The 23,334-nt window shown below is 42.3% G+C and overlaps 2 protein-coding genes across 3 annotated transcripts in view; both read left to right on the top strand.

Annotated features, from left to right (window-relative positions):
* Positions 1–23,334, top strand: part of LOC128885528 (RNA-binding protein MEX3B) — a 288,649-nt gene that overhangs the window by 108,030 nt on the left and 157,285 nt on the right. The window lies entirely within an intron of this gene.
* Positions 1–23,334, top strand: part of LOC128885523 (protein groucho-like) — a 106,831-nt gene that overhangs the window by 34,652 nt on the left and 48,845 nt on the right. For both annotated transcript variants that reach the window (XM_054139607.1, XM_054139608.1), the window contains exon 4: positions 20,980–21,117. In XM_054139607.1, coding sequence (XP_053995582.1) covers positions 20,980–21,117 — 138 coding nt within the window. The remainder of the gene's footprint in view (positions 1–20,979; positions 21,118–23,334) is intronic.

Consider the following 23,334-nt stretch of genomic DNA (forward strand, 5'->3'; position numbering starts at 1 on the left):
AATTCAGAAATGGTAGACGTATCTTTGTCTTCATTGAATCTCCCCTTCATACTTGATTGTACGTAACTTCAGTTTATATACATCGTCACATTATATTATGTGTATATCGAAGGCAGATGGACTTCGTTTACCTCTAGCAATATTAAAATCAAAGTCTCCAGAACTTATCATTTTACTCCAACCGCAACCGCAAGGATCCCACCAGTGTTGCGGTTAACATACTCGTCAGGTTACCATATTCTTTCACTTCGTCACATATTCCATTTCACCATATTACTCGCTACAAACAAACAATCAGTGTTTTTGTACGATCTGAATACTATTCTGAAACTACCTCTCTCTTAGAGAGATAATTAAATCTCTGAAGAGAGTCCCAAGCTAGCAAACACCACCACTGTTGCGTATAAATAACGAGTCTTTGAAATATCAACTTCAGAGCCCCATCTTCAAGGTGGATGTGTTGTTTGCCAATAGGATAATACTGCCACTGGTGTTTCTAGTTTTCCCCCGTTGTCGAGTAGATTCGCCCTTTCCGCTTCGCGAAGCAGCCACCGTGCTTGCGGTCAGAACGCGGCCAAGTGGCCGACGCTGGCGGAGGACCTTGCAGAGTAGCAGAATAATCCCTCCTCGTCACGTTTATCCTTGCTTCGCAGTGTACGTCTCGAAGGGAATAACGATCGCGGCGCAGACGACGATTGAAACGGGTCTTTACGCGACGCTGGCGGAGCGGTGATTGTAATTGGATGATCGCCGATCAGGATTCGTCGGTCGGTGATCGATTAATCGGAGACTCGACTGGAAAGACTGTTAGCCGTTCCAGATTAGATTCCCCGCGATGATAAGTCCGATCCTTTCATGGTAGAACGAGAATCAACGAAGATTGCGGCTACCCGCAATCTCTACCGTTCAGGTGATCCGATTTAACGGTGGCGAACGATATCGCTATTTCGTCTGGAACTGAGCATTTATAGTTACGTTCTTCGTAATTGAAAATGTGGTAATTAGGGGGATGCCTTAGAATCCAAGGAGGATAGACATTTTTGAGGTAGGAAGATGTGGAGGAAGAACCTTTATAATTTCTTTTTGTTGATGCATCTATCATGGAAGTTTAATGTCGGCAGAAGTACATTTATATTTGTGCTATTTTAAATACAAACCTGAGTCATCATTTTTCATTTGTTGAGAATGGACTACAGTTGTTAGTACACTGTAAAAATGTTGCCTTATTTTAAGTTTCCTCAGTTGTCTACTCTGTAAATCCAATGAACCCCTTTCAGAGGCAATATAGGAATGCAAAAGGTTGGAGGGAAGACAAGGGCCCATGTAAAACATCACGGTAATCGATTAGGGACGTAACAAAAGATTGAGAGTAGGAGTCCCTGATTAGGCAGCACGGTGTAACTTGAAAACATGGTGCTCGAAACTCCATGTAGGGTCGAGGCGGAAGTTTTTAATGACGTCGGATGGGAGGCATGGTGTGGCGATTAACGGAAAGAGAAACTGGAGGCAGTCTGACCAAAAGGTAGACTAACCAATGACAGGGAAGAAGGTTTGAAGGGATTTAACTTTCTGAATGGAAGACAAAGATGAATGTAAATAAACTTCTAGGTTATTAGCGGTCACATTTGGGAGAGCGACTAATTTCAGTCTTCACAGATGCAAAAACCTAATGATAGAACTATGTCAGTTTTGGCCCGATCGTAGAACAGGAGGAAATAACACCTCTAATTTCGTTACCTTGAATCAGACAAATCAATTCCAATGCAATGTCGCCTAGCGAAAGATGCAATCTGGTGTAAATTCCAAAAGAATCAATGTTCTGGAACGGATAAGATCGTTCGGTGCGTTGGAGAGTTCCTCGAGAACCCAGTGGTAATCGATTATTTACGACAAATCGTAAGCCGTAATTTATAGGGAGTATCCCCCGATTACGATAACACGATTTTCTCGTCGGGAAGCCATTTGGAGGCGGCAATCTCCTGGCAACAGCCTCCGGTTTCCTCTAATACCTGGCTGGTGCCATCCCTCTTAATAGCTCGAGCGAGCCCCGTTGCTGTTATTGACTACTGCCGGCACTTTCGCGGCCTCCGTGTAGAGCTGGGTTTCCTGGTCGTCTAATATCCTGAGTGCCGCTAATTTGCCCACCGTAACCCACTGACACGCTAATCGATCAACGCTGCGCCGCGCCGCGACGCTTCGGGAAGGGCTCGGCCCGGTCTGTTTCGACGCCTCCCTTGGGTACCGTGTCTACGAAAGACGGAGACGCATCGGGACGGCGAGAGAGATTGCGAATTGTGCGAGTTAGGGACATAGAGACGGGTAATTAGGTGCTCGAGGGTAATCGGGGTTCTCGCGTAACCGTCTGCGCCGGTGATCTCGACGTCGGGGCGCGGATTGCACCGGTGTTAACTTCGTTCGGCGAGAATCGCGCGCCAGTATCGATTTACGAAGTACCGTTTAGATGTGAGGCTTATCGGCGTTAACCTGGCAATCCTGAGCGTAGATTTTATCGAGGGACGAGATGATGGCGAAATGTTTGCGCGGGTTGGTGCAGCTTCGAAGGAGCGGAGGATGATCATTTGTATGTCCTTGGAGTTAGGTGAATTAACCCTTTCAACGCAACTGATTACCACTGTTAATCACAAATAATAATTAATTGTTCAATGTTGACATTTTATTCTCGTAATTTCATTTATACGCGTAGTTTTAGATCATTTGTAGAAATAAAAATATCGTGTTAAGTAAAATATTTTTAATTCTGTCTTCGAAGGGTCAAATAGTGTTACGGCTTTTGCTGAACTTGATTTTCTGATTATCAGTTCTGTTGGTCCCTGAGTGGCCAGTTTGGGCCGAAGTGCCAAGACACGAGCCACACCGAGCATTCCTCCAGCTGCGATGATTGATGCATCCACGGCCAGGCACGGAGCTCCTTTTTATCTTGTAGTAATATCGATATATCCGGTCGATCGTGATTACTCATCGTTGCGTACCGAAAGAATGACCTGTCGCTGTCAATTCATTGGGTGCTCGCTCTTCTTTATCTTTTGTTACAGTCGAACGAGGGTGAATAATGTCCATCGGTGTTCGATACACCAAGGTATTAATATTTCCTAGACCTTGTGTATCTTTTTCTCTGTCGAATGAGTCTTATCCAATCAATGGAACTACAACGTTGTCTTTCGTACAAGAAAAGCTGCGATTTCGCGAATGGTAACAAAACGACAACACCCGTCTTAACCTGTTCTGAGTCGCTCTAGCGTAGTCTGACGTGTTCTGTTTTATTTTGAACTGTTCTGGCCTTCTTTGGTTTATTTGCACCTGTCCTGCTTTGTCCTTTCCTGCCCTGAACTGTTCTGTTTTTCCCTGCTCTGGCCTATTCTGTTCTACGATTCTATTCTCCCTTTAACAACCATTCTATTCACTTCAAATGACTTTATTTTTTACTTGTATTTGTTCATCTTCACACGTGGTTAGCTAACCAATCTTAAAATTGCCATCCAATTAATACACAGTCAATCCCATAAATATATTCGTACCTTCTATGTCTATCGAAGAAGTTTGACTAAATGAAATAATAGTTTTGATATTACCAAATGAAATTTTTATTATAAATGTATATATTTATACACACGTCAAACTGTACAATTTAATTTAACCCTTAGCAGCCTGATTTTCCAAATTAAATTTTTCAAAATATCAATGTATTTATTTAACTTCTGTTCATCTCCATACATTCCAAACGATGAATTTTTCAAGTTCCAGAACAATCTAACGAATATAGTCCCTCTGCTGCTCCAGAAACTCCGACTTACTAAACGCGCGTCAGCGCAAACTCCGAGTCGCTCATTTCAGCCCCGAAAAATAGCCGAGTGGCTTTCACAGAACGTATCGTGGAACGTAAAACCCAGCGATCGCCTCGTTGCCGTCTATCCGTTTCCCCCACGGTCTCGTTGGAGCCCATGTGGACGGAATAGACGTCGATTAAGTTTATTGCTCGAGCGTCAGGTGTCGCGGATCGCGCGGAATCGAGGCCGAAGTTGGGAAACGATGGACACCCGGTGTATCGAAGTACGACGGCAGCCAGAGGGGGCAGAGAGGGTGGTAGGTTTGAACACTCGAAGACGAAGAGGAAAAGGGTGGAAAGCCTGGAGTGCTGAGGCAGCACTTTGACGTTCAAACATCCAAACATCCCGATCTTTCGCCGTCTGTCAGGGTCCCTCCCCCGCCACCCATTGGGGCTCGAGTGCCACTTATTCTCCTCCGTCGTCGCTTTCTCCATCTCCTTCCCCGATCTCGTGCCGAGCCCACTTCACGTCCTCCCTCCACGTTCCCTTCGTGTCTCTTCATCCCCCTTTCCATTGATAATAGCAGCGCGCCGATGTCGCTGACTGATGCCAATGCTGGCTGGTGCAGGTAACAATGAGTATTCTCTCCCCGTCTCTCCTTGCCCCTCTACCCTATCCTATCCAATCTCTGTCTGTCTCTGTCCACCGTTCTCCCGTCGAATCCACAGGATTCAGATGTATATACAAAGACACACGAACAGGGGAAGAGATAGAGGGACAGAGGCACGCACCACGAGCATTCTCTGCGCAGCGACCACTCGAAGTCATCCGACCCCCTCGTCGAGCAGCACACGATGAACCACTGAATTGATTGCAGCCTGTTTACCCTCGAACATTCACACATAATGGCCGGTCCTCCTCTCGACGTTGTCGATTACCCTCTGTCTTCAAAGCTTAACCTCTCAGACTGTTCTCGAACTGTACGCGTGATCAGTCATCGATCTCCCGTTTTTTTTTTTTTTTCGACGAGGGGATAACACAACTCGTAATCGTTTTTTTTTCTTCCCTCTCTCATTTTTTTGTTGCGCCACGACTGGAGGCTGTCAATTTATGCAACGGGGCGACGTGCCCCGAGGCTTCGTCGATCGCCTCTCGTTTATTAATGGAAATACACGATCGTTCGAGGGCGTTACCGTTGCAAAAATGGAATCCGGATAGAGCCTGCGAATGAATCTAGCCCCTTGATTGAACAAGACGAACGGTATCGGATTTTATTACCAGTTTGCTGAACTATTAGTATTAGTATTAGATCGTTCTAAATATTCATGCCGCTTATACTTTTGCTACACAAATTAATATGTGAAACATACTCTTGAGTGTTATACAAAAATTCAATCTCTCACATTTCTGTATTTTTTTTTTGTTGCTTTCGTACTGAAATCTTTGAAGAATTTTTTCTGAATTCCAGTCTTTGTGAGAAGATTATTGTGCTTTAACCATGTGTGTACAGCATAATACAGCATAACACGGTATAAAACAACATAACATCAGGACCATCGTCATATACACGATCCGTCTCGGTAACACCTGACGTTTCAATTATCCTCAAACCACGAGAAACACCAACGACTCCATCTTCCTAACGTCGGTACCTGCTTATCTCGATACCTGCCCAAACACATCAGCGCATCAACGAGCGTGCGATTGGTCCCGTCGCTTCCGCCCACACCGACGCACGCGACACGCTGAAAAAAAAAAAAGGAGAAACAACGCTGACCGACCAGCGATTCGCGCAACATCGGCTTTGCCCCGCGAATAATGCCGCTGGTAAACGAGTTATCGGGACAAATGTTACAACTGTTACGAACGCGAGCCGAACCGCGACAATGGATCCGAGTTGCCAACGCGAGTTTCGTGGCAAAATAATTGCGAGTCCCTTCCTCCCTCGTTCCCTGCGCCGTATAACTCGTCGGAATTTATAAAACGATCGGAACCGGCGGATTGGGAACGCGTCATTTTCGAGCCGCGAGTCCGCGCGAGAATTCAATTAAAAGTATTGAGATAACAAAGTATCGCGCGTGCCCTCCATCTCCACCCCCTCCCCCGGCTCCCCACGGGCGTTCAATTCGCCTGGTATAAATCAGTCTTCGTTATCCGCGGAATCGTTAACGAACTCCTCTGCGACGGTAATGTCTCCGGGTGGCTCCGGAACGCGGGAAGCCTGGCAATTTCGCGGGCTTGTCGAGACACCGGAGTAACGAAGTACGCGTGGCCTTTACAGCGTTTAGCGAAATTGCCCCGCGGAATTAGCGTCGAAGCTGTTACGGTGAATAATGAATCGGGATTCCAGAAAATGGCTGTAACGTGATTCGAAAATTTGGACGGAAATTTTGTCTTCAATTGGGGACCAAGCGGTGTAGTTACTCGTCGTTCGTTTTTATTTTTATGGGACTTGATAGATGTTTGCTGATGTTTATTAACTGTACCTGTAACGGCAAGTGTGAATATTGATCACGTGGATGGATTCTCTATGCAATTTATTTGTTACAACATGATAGATGTATATAGATTTGTTGTTACCGATGGCAAATTTAGACAATTTTATTAATGGAATTAATTAGTCAAGGTTTCTTTTTTTTATTTCAGAAATATAATCAATTTGATTGCCCTAGCATCTTCTTAATTATGCTATGAAGCTTTCTACAAAAGTTCGCCTGAAAACTAATTAAAATAAATCACGTCCCGTTTTTATCCATAACAAGTTACTAAAACATTTATTGCAATATAATCCCTTCACCGATTTACTCACGAAAAAATTGTTTACTTCGTATAATATCCCCCTGCGTCTGTTTGTCAGCTTTTCCCCCCGTGTACACTACAACCATTCATCGATGCAATAAAAATGAATTAATGCACTCGCATGCATATGCATGTGAAAATAAAAATATTCAGTACCCAGACGCGTCTCAGTCCCATCGCTACCACCGTGTCGTGGCGACGCGTAAGGGTGAAACGAAAGGGGTGCGGGTGCAACGAAAATGCAGCTCGTGGTCACGTGTGCGCAGCACCGAGAGAGCACGAAACGCATAAAATTCCATCGAGGGAGTAGAGTGTATCTGTGTTTTTCCCTCCGTTATATCGCCGACTTCACCCTCCGCCCTCGACCCTCTGGCGGCGCAGTACAACCAACACCGCGGAAAATTAACCGAATGACAATAGCGAGCTCTAATATTTATACGAGCAATTTTCGACGCGACTAGCCGCTGCAGCCTGCACCCAGCCACGACACACCCTCCATAAATCGTGCCCATGTATATTCGTCACGCATGACAGCGTTACCAAAACAGCCTTCTATATTTTCCTTCCTTCTCTTACAGTATTTTTATTTTAATCTGTCGACCGTGACTGTGCCTTTAAAAAAAAAAAAAAAAAAGAGAAGCGTTTAATGCTCGCTTTTCCAAGCAGAAATTTGTATTCCTGGGAATAACGATAAGGAGTGTCTCTGAAAAGGCTAAATCGTTGAAGAATTGCAATATACCGCGTCTACTGAATTATTTGTTAGCTTGAACAGAAAAAGAAAACTTTTATTTCAGCATCAAATATTGATGGAAATTATTTTATTCTGCACGAGGAGATCGTAAACTCTGTTATTTATGGAGAATTAAAATTTGTACACGGAACGAAGGTAATTAAAAAAGTGTTTCTCGTTATATGCAACGCGACGTAATATACTTGAAAGTGAACATTTTACGCTGATAGTGTTTGGTATTCTCATCATTTTTATTTTAAAATTCCTTTGCTACATTAATTAGATGCTAACTTTCTATCAGTTTTCATGCATTTACTACCTAACGAGCCGGTCGACGGATAAGGCATTAATCATTCGCTTCACGGTGTAATTGGTTGTTGCTTCTCGGTGCCATGAAACTAAAAATAGATTGATTAGCGGGTTGATTAAATTCTGCTTCTCTTATAGGAAACGTATGCATATAATGACTAACGAGTACCGCGTGAGCCTTGCACAATTTTCCTGAACCTTTCGCACGGAAGTCTGTCTTAATCTATTAACTGTAGTAAAAACGAGGAGTTTCCTGAATTGAATTTCTTTGGCCTTAATCCTTTACGTGTAATTATTAGTAAATTACTAATTTCTTTGCAGTAAGAACAGAACGTGTTTTTAATAATGTATATGTCTATTGGTAGATCTGTCTCAAGCAATAACATCTATGAGTATAATACTATTATTTACAAGGAATAATTTTGAAATATTTGCTGGATCAATGACAAACAGATAATTATATGAGCAGACTGAATATATGTAATACATATAGTTTTCATTTTGCTTGCTTATTCTTTCCATTCTTTTTTAATTTGATCATCTATCTGTACCATACATTTTTGTCCAGATCAACTTAACAAAAATAATAACGAAAAAGAAGTTACTAATACTTTATCTCGTCGTCGATTAAAAAAATCATCATTGCGAATAATCACCGAAAATGGATCAAAGAAAATGATCAGCAACTAATGAAAAATATAAGCAAATGAAATTCTTCCCTATCCTCTTCTTTTTATAAACAAGTTTTCATACGACACCCGGTAAGTCACATATAAAAATACCAATACAAAAATTAATGAAGGTTACAATATCCATAAAGCTGTCGTTCAGTAAACAAAGAACGTTCTGCTCTTATTGTAAAATTATTAATTTTCCAACGAGGAGGTTTCCATCTATCAGTGTCCTTTATTTCGTATTGGAAAACGAGTCGAGCAAGAGTCCCGTGTCGTAACAACAATTCATTTGTCCTTTCCGATACGCGAGCACGCTGTAGGCGCAGAAGTTTGCGGCAGAACGAGCATTGGTTACAGAATTGATTAAACCTAACTTTCGGTGCGGCAGGCGAGCACAATAGACGATGAGTTTTCAACGGATCCTGTATCCCCCCCGTTTTATCGTAAACCCGTTTCACAACTGTGCATCCGCGCGTGCTCCCGCCGGTATTCACTTTATCATTTCCGTTCCAATTTAAAATTTCCCCCGCGAAAGTTGCTCGTGTATCTCGATAAAAATGTAACAAAATCATTCTCACAGAAAAATAAAAATTTGACATTACTAAAGCACTTATTATAATTCTGAATGGCTCTTCTTTTCACTTTCCAATGATCTCGTTAGGCAAACATTTAAATTATGATTCTAGAATCGATTCCATTTTTATTCTAAACATTTGCCTACTTTCATTTTTATTGTGTTTCGCATTTAACGCTGTTAAATTGGTCAGACTTCGATTCGATTGAATTCCGATTCGACCGCTTTCAATTTACCCACATTCCTCTCCAACCATTTTCAATTAAACTCTATGCACCGATTCAACCACCGTCGACTTAAGTAACATTCCCATTCAACCGCAACGAGGAGGCCGTAGCTACATTCTTCTTTCTCGAAACACGAACTGGATAACATTCTAGCATTCGCGATGTGTGCTGTACAATAGTCGCTCGATTAAATTTAACTTTCGCCACGGAGAGGCATTAAGCTTTCGACGCGTTATGCGTCAGAGTATCTTGAGACACGGTGAGTGTTTCATATGCTAGAAAGTGCCCGAAGTAAAGAGCATTCAAAATGGATATAATGAATATATGAGTTATAGGGAAATTATAAGCAAATTTTAAATTAATAAGGCATCCTTTATTCGTTTAGAGCCTCTCAGCTTAAACTTTCCACCGAATCAACAAGAACAACCCTGTAAAAAATTCACGTCACTCAGAGAAAAATTCGCAGGAGGTACAGAGAAATCTCAAACAAACAGATTTAATATTCATATCGAAAATACCCAAGTGGCTTCCTTGCGAATAATAATTCCGTTGCAGTGCTAACAACCTTAAATGATATCATATGACGTGACACGTGAAATGTCTTATAAAGAATTAAAAATAATTCGTAACCTACAGCCCGTATCTCTCTAATTAAGTAGCTTGTACCTTCAACCAAATCATCAGGGACAACACTCTGAGAAATTCATCTCGCTCAGAGAAAGTTATCAGTAGTTGTACAATTTCATATTGTTAATACGCAAACGGCATTTACGCGAGTAACAATGAAGTCCAAGCATTGAAAAATAATAAAAAAATCACTCGGGGCGAAGATACGACGTGACGCACTTCCAAATGTTTAATTGAAGATACGGCAGGGGTGGTTATAAGCTGGGCGGAAAGTTTGCAGGAACGGTGCCACGTTTAGCTCGATGCCGGGGGAGTTGGTAGAAGCGGAGCGCGCCGGTAAAACGGCCCGTTACTCGCACTAACGAGTAAACCAGCAGTTGCTCGTCGGACTTTGGCGGTATTATGCTACACGAGCAAATAAACCGGCGTGTTCGGGTAACTCCCTGGTTTCTGGTAAGCCCCTATACACTGGCTGCACTCGCTGTAAAGCCCCGGCTAACGTCCGCGTGATTGCAATATTCCGCGGGTTGTGGAGTGCGCCGGATGTACGAGCGTTCGCGCTTGTGTTCCACCGCGTCGGTGTGCGTCCCAAGCTTGCGTTTGTACGCGTTAAGGCACCCCGACGCACGATGCACCGAAAACTCATTGTCCGTTATATTCGTCCGTCGTGGCAAAAGTTAAATTTAATCAAGTCGCCCGTTCCGCGCTGCGGACGCTACATTGTTACCCCAGTTTGCGTTTAGGGAAAGAATAATTTGACTACTCCAAATGTGAGCACATTCCTATTCGAGGACTGCCTCTGACTCGAGGGTGATTTGATTTCGGTGTTTTGTTATTTTGGGATGGTTAGATTTGAGCATTTGAAGATTTGTGTACTGTTACGTTCCTGTATTCCCAGTATTGAGTGCTTCGAGATCTGAGCACTTTTAGGTTTGAATGTTTCTTCATTCGAGCATTCTTAGGTTTGAGTGTTTCTAGATGTAGAGCATTTGTAGATTGAACCTTTTATTATTTCCATTCAACAATCAATTGCGACTTTGTTATATACCAAATTCGTGCATAAATATTAAGTTGTCCCGAAAGTTTCTTTCGTTTTATTAATAATTAATGTATACACAATGTTTTATGTTTTATGTTACATTACTGAATTTTGTACGATTCATTTCGTTTCGTTACTGTTACAGCATCAATGTCTAAGAAATTAGATCGTCTATTTATATAAACACTGCCACAGAAAATAATCGAATGCAACTCACGAAAGAAACTCTTCGGACAACCTAATAAAATCAACATTTATTATGGTATACTCCATTAAATTCCATATGAGATATACAATCGTCTTCTTTTAACTCTTCCATCAAGAAGAGCATATGTCTACGCCTCCGATAGGTGGGCGATCGCTCGCTAACAGTATATATTTACGCCTTCGATAAGTGAGCGATAATTTGCGAAAAGCGTTTATCGACGCCCGTTTATTTTCATATTCGATCGAGATGATGAAATGATTATAGTTTCATCTTCATCGCTGACGTATGGAAATTACTGTAAGCGTCGTTCCCCGCCATAAGTCTTCGTTGAACGTAGGGAGTCCGCCAGCTGTTCGTTGCGAGTGGTCTCGGACACGCCTCGCTGCATCCAAATGGTTAGAATGTCATAGTTGAGCTTCGGATAAAATGTATGGCTCGGCGAGATTACTTACTCCATTGTGAATCACGTCGTAGACTATCTCTATTTTGATATCGAGTATCTCTACTTGTAGTGCAATCATTTTATGTGCAGAACACACAAGTGAATCAAACGTGGAACGCATTGGAGCTATAGAATCATACAAGGTTTCGTTACAGTACTTTTAATTTATTGTATTTTAATTTATATTGAAAAGATTGATAGCGGTAAAAGCCTTGATATTTCTATATGGCTGCTTGGAACATGGAATTTTAATGTACACATTGTATTCAATTTTGTTTGTATAACGATATAACGCTTAATTTCATTTTTAATGTAATCTTATCGAGGGCAATAACAGAAAGCGTTCGACATAAACGTAACGACATGAACCCCGGGTGGGCGAGAAATGAAAGTGATCCAAGCAGAACAAAGTGGAGAGCTGGTAGTTTCACATCGTGACACGTAATTATCTTTCGGCGCTTGGAACGCTGCCATGTGATTCAAAGGAAGCCATTTGGAAATTCTGTTTGCGTTATTCCCCTTTGAGACTCGAGTAATTCGAAATGTAGTTTAATCATTCTTCTCTGTGATTTTCTGTGTGGGATAAAGGTGTGCCTTTCTTTGTCGAAGCATCGCTGTTAGCATTCTTCGCGAGATACGGGATAAAGGCTCCTATTTATAATTCATTCTATGGTTTCTCGTGGGCTGTAACGATGAGCAACCTCGAAGCGTGGGAGATCGCGAAGAACAGACTAGTTACGAGTAAACTATTCAGCGGAGGGGCGGGGGGAATAATAGAGTACACGTTGATGATAACAAGCTTATGCCAGCTCCAAGAAAATCAGCGAGACGCAACAGCAACAATGGTTCATTCATGTTTAGCTCTCACTTAATGCTGATCGTCTCGCTGCTTTTTTAACTAAAACGGTTTTCTTAAGATTAAATCATCTTTCCATCGTTCTTAATTCTCGCAACCGTAATGCTAAACATGGTAATATTCGGATTAATCGAGAATTGTTTTAAGATTTGACCATGTTGATAGCAAAGAACGTGCTAATTTTTAGATCTTTCGTCTTTGTAAGAGTGCTACTGTAAGCATAAGAACATGGGTATACGAAATTTATTCTTATATCTAAAGATCTTATTATTATGTACTGTCTCGAGATAATTTAACATTTGTGGTAGTATTTAATTTGTTAACCCTGCAAAATTCATTAATCCATTCCAAATTCATTTTCATTATCATCTTACCTTTTTCAATTAATCTAATTTTTTTTAATTCCTTAATGAAAAGTTCTCTCATCCATTTCTGATGGGTGATTTCTGAAAATGATCTTATTCAAAATCCGTTTACTCCAACTTTTTAAGCTGTCAAATTTGTGCTTCTTCAGCAACTGCAGCTCCTCGGCTCATCCTTCACGTTACCAACGAATTCAACGGATCGCGCGAGCGCTAAAAATGCAGTGACAGGAATCAGCGTTTAGACGGCACTCAGGAATCGTCTTTCCCGGAGACCATCAGAATTCCACGACGTTACCCGTCGATATTAGATTATTCGGGTGTATATGGTTCGCGGGCGCAGGAGGAAGCGGAATGGAAGTAGGTGGCGGGAGGGCATTCGGTTCACGTCACCGTTTCACAGCCAACAGAATTTTATCGGCGGCACTTTGTCGCTTTGCATTTTTATGCCGCGAATGTTGCTGCCAGCTTTTAGGAATACGCGGGGTACAATGCGCAGCCACGTGTGGTAGGAAGTGCTCCGAGAACGCCTATTTCGCCTGCTCGCGTGGATCTCGAGCCTTGTACACCGCAGTGCCTCTCAAACTCGCGGATTGGACAAATTTTGCGATGCTCGGTAGCGAGAGTTCTAGTAAAAAGCTTGTAGCTTCAAGGTATTTGGTGACGTTAACAAATTAAATACTGCGAGAAATGTTAAATTGTCTAATCTTCGATAGTCTCGTGAGAATCTCGTAGTCTCGTTTTAATTTTATGGACATTTTCACGAGTTTTAGCTTGGCAGCCAACGTGTTAACTTATGCACACACTTTGGACTTTCTCTACAATTTATGGTGAACATTGTTGAAATAGAAAACTAGGTACATATTGATCAATCGATCCCTATACTCTCTATTTTCGAAGATAGAGTAGTATGGATAACAGGTTTGACTACGTATGCGAATATACCCAATGCTTTGAATTACTAAAACTGATTAGCGGCACTTTAGTTCTATTTTGAATCGTGTGCCTAGGAATGTTAAGAAGAATGAAATATCGATGAGACTACTTTTTATGTTCCACGATACATGCCTCCTTTTATTCTCGAGAGGAACTCACTTTGAGAATCCCTGCTGTGTACCACACGTACATAGTCACACACGATCAACGCGAAAACGCGAATCGAGTACATGTACCAGCCGTTTCAGGAGGCACTTCGCTAAAGCTTCTTGCGGTTTTCGCGATATTACGACCCACGGTATCCGCGTTTTCGTCTCGGCACGCCATGACCCCGCGCTATGCAATAGAACGCCGACGCGAGAGAAAAAAAGAAAACAGTCGACAAGGTAGTCCAACGTTCTTTCGCTCAGCTGCGTTCCTCTGAACATCGACATCATCTTCGAGAGTTGACACCAGTTCTCTGATAGTTCTTCGCGACCATCTGAATTATTCAACAAATGAAAACGATTCTACTCGTTTCACAACCTGCTTTCCAGATTCGAATCTCCATTCCACGAACGTGTAATTTTTAATGAAACCGCGTAATACCGGCAAAGCACGCGGGAAATAAGTTTTCATTAGCGTGGGAGTGTATTTAAGTTCGACGTTTAAACGCGTTTCGCGTGACTGCTTTTTAAAAACCTTTCCAACGAGCACGCATCGCGTAGCAATTAAACATTCCATTACGAAGGGAAACACTTGGAGAGCAATTAAAATACTCGACCAGTCTCGATACTCCCGTTTCGTCCGCAATTTTTCGTATTACGCGACGATTATTTCCGTCGGAGGAAACGGCCGCCTCCGGATGAGAAGAATCTCTTCATAATTCCAAGCGAAGCGTCTTTTCCAGCCGGAGGAAGGAACAAACAAACAAAAAAAAAAAAAAGAAAAAGAGGGACACGTACACTCGGTCGGACTGGCAATCTTCGCGGTCCAATTTGGCTCTGGTGGGGAAAAATTCATTCCGTGGCAAGGTTTTCATCTCTCCCGTGTGAAATCCAGGACAATGAGAATTCACAGCGCCAAAACTCACCTTCCGCGCTGGTTCGCTTCTCTATTTCTCTTTCGGCCCCTTCACCCTTTTCTTCCATCCGGTGGTAAAGCATCCGAGCCATTCATTATTTCCTTGGTTACCTCTCCAGCGCGAGAAAACTTCTTGGCAACGCAATTACGTTTGCACCCTGGCCCGCTCCCGCTCCCTCACCGTCTCTCGTCCCTTCGTGGCCCTCCAAGTCACCCTTTGCCAGCGATTTTTTTCATTCTCCGCCAACCGTTCTCCCGGAATCGTCCCTTACCTCGGGACACCGTGAAATACCACGCGACCCGGGGACGCGACGAAATTGCGCGAAACGCGTGCTGGAAATTAACGCGAAACTTCTTGTTTCCTTCGCGTCCGCCCCGGCGATTTAAAAGGCAAATTCAACGCCCGACGAACTTCGGGCAACGCAATTCGGTCGGCTGTACGGGGTTAAAGGGGGAGCGATAACGACGAGAAACTTATGATGAACAATATGAAACGATCTCCTCCGTTGTCGGGAACGGGGATGGGCTCTGTACGTAAGCAGGAGGTGTTTAGGGAGAACTTCGGGGCGATTGGTGAACAGGATAACGTGGATATTGGCTTCTTCTCGACCCTCGGAGAATTTCTGTGAAATTTTATTCGGTTGAAGTTTCGCTGGATAAAGCGAGTTACGGGTGGAAAGGTTTCGGGAAAGAGAGAACGTGGCTGAGAAAAACGTTTTGGTTAATTGAATTCGTCGGGGATGCTAGTTGGGATGTTCTTGGGCTAAACGAGTGGAAATGTTGGATGTCAGTCGCGACGTACGCGAAGAAATATAAAAGCTTGTAGTCTTGTTGAGGGAAGTTAACGCAATATCAGCTAACCACGATATCGCATAATTTTTCTTTCGTATTAACACATTCGCGGCCGGCAGATATTTCACGTTTTTAATACCGAGTATTTACGAAAATAATAAAATTCCGAAGCTGAACATCGGAAATTTGTATCATTAGGGCGAAGATAAAAATTACAAAATATGTTTTTTAATTTATTAACACGTCGATTGCCAGACTGATTCACATGGGAATGTCTACAGGACTAAAATTTTGTCTGGAGACACTTGAAAACTATGGAATCTAACGTTTGTCGTAATACTTATTTTTCTATTCTCATACAAATAATTTTCATAATTTTTTCATACCAGGAATAGAATCCGAAGTGACGTCAATTCACGTCAAAGTATGGTGTAACTTTTTGCAACCACTGTACCTACGCAAGAGGTCCTCTTCGAGAGGTAAAATACGAATCACGCAACGAAAAGTTAATTACGCTAAATACGCGCAAGAAAGTTCCGCGGAGGAGGTTGATTGCCATCGGACGCAATCCGTGCATCTGTTCGTTCGAGTCGGGCCACGTTGCTCTCGCTGTCTCTGGGTTGGAGCTCATTCACGGATGGCGCGATTCATTTTCCCGTACGTTATAATTAGTGGTCTAATGACTACCACTCGGAAGGGCGACGGGTAATTAAAACAACTCTCCCCGCGCCGCGGCACGGTCTTCTCCTCCTACCCCCACAAACCTCTGGTAGTTCGCGTCCTCCTTCTTTCAGGGGCCTCGTTTTCCTGGCTCAGTTCGTCAGCCAGTGCCCCCGAGAGAGGGAAACTTGCCAAGAATTTTAGTGGCCGCGATATTTCAATTAGCATCCGAGGCTCGTTTAAGCGGCAGTGAAAACGGCTGGTGCCAGGCCGTGCGAGCGATGCTTGTGTTGGCGTTACTGCAAGAGCCCCGAGGAACCGTGGAGAGGTGAGACGGGAGAGTTGCGTTTACACCGACTGCTGCCTGGCGAGTTTATACAGCCAGCGTTTATGAGTCACACAGAACGCGCTCTGGGATCTGTGTACATCGCGGGGGCCGTTTCCAGCCTCGGACACCTCAACCTGCGGTACTTTGCTTCCTATTGCAACGACGAATCGGCTTCTTCCGTTTCCGTCGCGCTCTTTCTTTGCCTTACGCGCGGCCCGTGTCTCGCGAACGTGAGAAAACTCTCGCGGATCGGCGCCGTTTAATGGAGAAACTTAATCACGATTGTACGTGCGATCATACTTGAACTCTGCAGTGGAGGATTACTTGCTTGGTTGATGTTTGTTTCGGGTTGTATGTTCGTAGACACTGTTTGAGATCGTTTGTGAAGATTTCGTTCTAGGAGGTACACGCAGTTGTCATAGTAAACGTTAAAGAAGTTTTTTGTGCGACACCAAAGTTTCACCTTCTAATAGTTTGGACATGTTTGATATTGTTTGCGAGAGTATTGCTACAAGGGTACATGCAATTGTCATAGTATAAATCGAAGACTTCTTTTGAGATGCCTAAAAGTTTCACTTTCTAATGGTTTACGTCTAGGTCAAGGGATGAATAAATCCTCGACGTAAGCCATGCATCCTCGTGAATACTGAACGATGCCTGGCACACAGTTATCATGCCAGATGATACTTAGGAAACCTAAGAGTTTGGAAAGATACGTGACTCAGTCTTATGAAGAATGAAGTGTCTTCTGATAAGAGTACTATGGAACCATATGCCACTTGCTCCAGAACTTCCTAATCATATTCTTCGTTGAATAAAAAAAAGAACCTAACAAGTACACAGTTAAATCATGAAGTCACCCCTCAAAGACGTGCGTCTGGCATCTCTAGATATGATTCCCACAGAGCGCACCTGAGATTCGTAAATACACCGAGTTGTTTTCAGCGTCAGACACTCTCCGGTAGTATCTCTGCTTCCTATTGCAACGAATCGACTTCTTCCGTTTCCGTCGCTCTCTTTGTCTCCCTTCTCGCGTTTTGCGAACGTGAGAAAGCTCTCGCTGAGTGGCGCCGTTTAATGGGAAAGAAGCATCCACGTCGAGTCGCTTGCGTGATACACGCTGTGTAATTGGAGTAGTAAAAAGTCGACACGAAACCGTAAAAGTGCATCGGGGAACTGTAAGTACCGTTTGTGGAAGAGGGTTGGGACGGGTACACGATACTAGCATTGATCTTGTTGATGCTGAAACGCGATACGACTGAGGTGGCCAGATTAAAAGTTTGGTTGCGAGACATTAAGGTTTCGAATGGAGAGCTTGGTATTTTTGTTCTACTCGATAAGGAACAGAATTACCTTTTGTGCCCTTTCAAATCTGATCGGAGTGTTTTATGTAACAGATTTCAGAATGTTTAAAAGTAGAAATCTTTTTAGGTGGGTCATGCAATTTTTATTCTTCGATGAATTCTTCAATGAGATTTAAATGGAAAGCTTGGTATTTTAATTTATTATCCAATTTATAAAATCCTCACGCGATATCCAAACCTCGCAACAGACAATAATTGCGCGATATTCCAGGCCGCGTAATCCTGTGATTCGAACTGTTCAATAAGTAAATGATTCATGGCTCGATGGTCTCTCTAACTTCGGTTTAAGGATTCCAGACAATCGAAAGCTTCCACGTCAATCACGATCGAATAGACGCACGCCACTCCACGATCGGACACCTCAATTAACGGAACATCTCGCAACGACGACGAAATCGTCGAATCACGAATGGCGGGAGTTCTCTGAAACGGATTTATCGCATCGTTAACGCAAATTAACCTCGGCAGAATCGGGAAACGGGAGCGGGACGCTTTCGATTATACATTAATGGAATTATTATTCCCGATTATACGGCGGCCTCGTTAAAGTTGGAGCCGATCAAAATTCGAATCCAGGTGGAACTCCAATCGTGAACAATTCAACGCAGTCTGTTACGTGAAACCATAGCGTCGTTATCTCCTGGAAAATTAATCTGAGTTACGAAACTATTACACGGTTTCGACAAATTCCTGTTAAACGTAGACCAAACGACTTAATAATACGTTTCAAGTTAATATAATTTGACTCTGTGATTTTATAAGTTTAGAATAAATGTGATAAATTAGTTAACTTATATTATAGTTTTAATTGTTGTTTGATTTATTAATCATGAACAAAGAACGGAGTTAAGGTACTTGGTCTTGTATTCTATTATTTAAAATTAGGTTTTTGTTGTATTCACACGAAGAATTCTAAGAAAAATAAATATCGACTGATTAATCTAATCGTACCAAGTGATTGATAGACAATATAACAAGTTTCTATTGAATGATTTAATGAATAAATTGATATAGAAACGTACTGAATGAAGCAATTAATTGTTGAATGCAATTATTTGAAAATAATTGATTTATCGAGCAGAATTATAGAAGTGATTGATTTATTGGACGATATTCTAGAAATTGTTGATCTATTCAATGAAAGTACATAGGAATATTTATTCGATTCAGTACAATTCAATGGAAATCGTGGATTTATTTAACACAACTACAGAAATAATTATATCGAAGGAAACTACATGTTATATAGAAATAATTTAATTAATGCGATTCACTAATTGAATGAAATCACATAGAAATGTTTATTCAATCCAATTCAACGGAGAACATTCATTTATTGAATAGAATTACAAAAATAATTACACTGTATACAGAATTTATTGAACGCAATTTGCTTATCGAATTAAATAATATAAGGGAAACCGGTTTATTAAATGGAACCTCGTCAAAATAATTCAGTCACTTAACAGATTATCTTAGGCTTAGTTGCGGGGAATATTATATTTAAAAGAAAATATGGAAAAGGTCGAATTTAGGCCACCTTACCCTACATTCGTCGACGAATAAGGGTGAAACGGGATCGCGACCTCGGGCCAAACGATTGAGAGTCGTCGTTCGTCACTTGTCCAGAACAGTTGGCGGTTTTCCGAGGGGTGAGCCGCAGGTGAATCGACTTCTTGCTGGTAGAGGGAGCTTAATTTCCGGTCGAGGTGGCAGCAGATACAGGTAATGCCCGACGGCACCGCTCCGGACGAAAATTGAGCCGAGCCCCGAGAAAGAGAGACCACGCCACCACCAATTCAGCGAGGATTTAATTTAATCCCCGTCAGTCTGTAGTCCTGGCCTGGAGGGCGTCGTAAACACCCTCGACCGGTTATGCCGCACCTGCATCTGCACTCGTTTCCCTCCTAAGGGTGCGTTCAGCCAGCCCTTACATTATTTATCCATCCGACTTAAAGTCGCCTAGGGCGTCATCTCGCGTCGTTCAACCACGGAGGAACGTTTCCTGTTCGATAAAAATTGGAATCTTTATTCGAATGACTGGGACCGACGAACTATTCCAATTTAGAAATAGGTCTGGAGAATAATGTACCTCTTGTGTCGAGACCGGAAGGGTACTGAATATTCGAGGTGTCGAAGTTATGAAGAAGGCACTAGGAAGGAATTTGTTCTGAACTTGTTTGAGATTGACAATTTACGAATACTTGTAATAACTACTGATTAGGACGAAGTAAAAGTCTTGTATTAAAATTATATCTTTTTTTCAGAAAAAGGGGATATTCTTAATTTTCAAAAAGCCTAGATTAAGACTAAATTGAACTGATTTATTCGTTACAGTATAAACTTAACCAAATTAAACTTTGAACGTCTCAAACTTTTATCTAACGTTTCAATCGAAACTGGGTTCAGGTAAAGTGCAGTTTCTGTCCTATCCTCGAACGTTCATATCCTGCTTACTACCCTAACGCCCTCGCTACTCGGTAGAAACCGTAAATACATAATGACGGAGTAATTAGCTAATTGCGTAACGCCGAGGTACAGCTTGAAGCCTGTTTTTAAACCTAACTTCGCAGCGTACGCACCGGCTCGCTGATTTAAAGTAAATGCAAACGTTATTTGCGACTGGCTCGGTGAAATGTAAGGAGGTGTTCGAGCGGTTTGTAATTGAGAGAAAAGAAAGGAAACATATATCGGCGTGTTCGAGCCAAAAGCGCAATTTGCATGGAACCAGTTTCGCCGCCTCGGGTACGCGTGCGTGTACCCAGTGTGTAAAAGAATATCGCGAAGGGGGCGTGGTTAGGGTTTTTCGCTCCCGTCGAATCAGGTTAAATATCCTGTTGTACGTAAACGGCGAAATTATTGATACTCATTATCGATATTAATCAGTCGATCACGCGATTGAAATGGAAATTGAAGTTTCCAGCGGTGTTCTCGTCGAGATCGTAGCCGCTTAATCGATGGATTGACAGAGGGAGATAACGATCTCGATAAAATCTTAATTATGCGACGTATATTGGACGCGACTGCGTGTCGTGTTCGATGGATGATACTTCTCGAATGCATTCAAAGTGACAGTGGGAGGATCGTAGGGAGGGGGAGGTGGGTGGTGGATCGTTATTCTCGTTCAATTACGCGTACATGGATCGTCGATCGGCCGTAAAGCGATTTACCGTTTAATAAGGATCGTTCTCCTTTCTGCTTTCAGACAGAGATAGCGAAGAGATTAAACGCCATAATTGCTCAGATCCTGCCGTTTCTCTCCCAGGAACATACACAACAAGTCGCTACTGCTGTTGAGAGAGCCAAACAAGTGACCATGACCGAACTCAACGCTATTATCGGGGTGAGTGCTCGCCAATGGAAGATAAATTACTCTCTGCAACCTACACGCGCCCACTGTGTTCGGTATACACCCGCGTACCCGTACACTCCTGGTCAAAAGGATCGCACTGTCAACTGCCATCTTTTATTTTTCGATAACGCTTGGAGTATTTTTTAATTGATGCGAAGCGGGACTTGTTGTTTCTCGTAAAAGTTGGATTCTACGAAACTTTTATTTCTCATTTTTCATTTTATTATTCTACAAGATTTTCTCGTGTACAACTAACGAACACTAATTTCAGTTAAATGTATTCATACCTGAGACGCTTTATTTTCGATCATTTTTTAATTGCAACGAATGATATCTATCTTTTGTGTTCAATTATAAAAGAAGAAGCAGTTGAATATCAAGAATGTGAAATCATAGCACACTAAAGCAGTGACAACATTTATGTTCAATGTATCATTAACGTATGCGTATCAAATAATATTTACTTAACAATAGGTATATTTTTACCTTTGATTTCTGTTATTATTTAAAATCATATAATGAAATAACATATATTCATATCTCCTATATCATTATCCTATTCATATCGCTATACAATTTGCTACAATTAATTATTTACGCAATACTCAAAACTTAACGATAGCGTGACATATTTTTACCTGGGACTGTATGCGTGTAGAACGCAGAGAGTGACGCATGTGCTTGCCGTCGAAACTGTTCAGGGACCGTTATTGGAGTAACATTAAACAGTAAATTAAATATTAAACGCAGTCGTCGGGCACGAAAAACAAATAACGCTCGCGGGCAATGAAATTCCCGCTTTCTAATTCGAAATCAATTCACCCTCTCGCGAGCTCTGCGAATCGATATGGCACGGATGTGATTTGTGGACAGATCGTATTTTTTCCTATTTTTTTGATGGGTCGGTTGTTACATTTATCGCGTAAAGTTATAGAAACGATTGGCAGATAAAAGTTGCAACCATTTAGAACTGGCCAGGAATGGTTGTGCGAACAAAACACAATAGCGGCGCGAAATTTATTATGACGAAAGCCAATTTTTCATTTTCCATAGTGAAATTTTCACGTCTGCACGTGGACAATTTCTGAATGGTGAAAAAAAGAATTTATTCGTTATTTTAATGGATAATTCTTTTGTTTTAGTCAAGTAATGTTGCCACATAAAAATATTTTGGCGTCGTTTCAAATATATTCATGAATAATAATTTTAGAGTGAAATTAGATATTATTTCTCGTACGTTTTGGGTATTCCTTTTTAGGGTTCACTTCAGAATCCTCTTCAATTTGAATTTAGTAAATTAATATTCTAAATTAAAGTACTCTAGGAATATTTACTATAATTCAACATTTTATTTTACTACAAAAATACTGCTAGAAATTCTACCTTTTTCCTATAACGTTTGTCCGTTAGTCTTGAGCAGCACCACGTAGAGAAAAGGTCTCAGCTTACGCGTGACATTTAGTAATAAAATCAAAATTTTTAATTAATAAATTTAGTATTTTATTATTTCGTTATAGCTCATTTCCCATACAAGCAAACAAGACAAGCGTCTCCGCATTCACCCTACATACCGAATTCATCTCTGAAGTCCATGCCCACGTTTCACGAGGCACTCAGTGCTCCCGCCTTCCTCAAATAAAGTAAATAGTCTGTATCCCCGTGGATGCAGATTGCGGAACGTTTACCGGGCCACTTTTTCGCCCATTTCCCGTCAGCGCCGCTCCCAACGATCCTGGAACCTTTATCCGCGAGTGGTACGAGAGAAAAACGAAGATTCAATTCCCCCCCGCAAAATCCTTTTCGTCGAAAATTTACGGCCGAGCCCCGTTCGCCTGTTCCTCCGCAGCAGTAGAATGGCCGACAGAATACGTCGGGGCTGATTCGCGTTCAACCCGGCGTGAAACGCATTCGCGGCGAATGAGAATCCCTGCGCGGGCGGTAGGAGGAAGCCGATGCACGCCCGAGGAATCCGAAAGCGGACGGATGGATACGATCCTGGCGAATCCCGAATCCTCCTCAATATTGCTCGAGCACTCAATTTCCTCCCTATTAAGCCGCCGGCTTCTCTCCCCGGTTTCGTCTCCTTCCTCTTCCATCGCGCTCATCCACCCTGCCTCCCTGATCTGCAACCCCTACCATCGACCACCCCCGCTCACGACAGCCTCCCTCGTTGAATCTTATCCCGAGTCTTCCTGCCCGGTTTCCAAG

The sequence above is a fragment of the Hylaeus anthracinus genome, unplaced genomic scaffold (assembly GCF_026225885.1).
Source record: "Hylaeus anthracinus isolate JK02 unplaced genomic scaffold, UHH_iyHylAnth1.0_haploid 11981, whole genome shotgun sequence".
NCBI classification, from domain to species: Eukaryota; Metazoa; Arthropoda; class Insecta; order Hymenoptera; family Colletidae; genus Hylaeus; species Hylaeus anthracinus.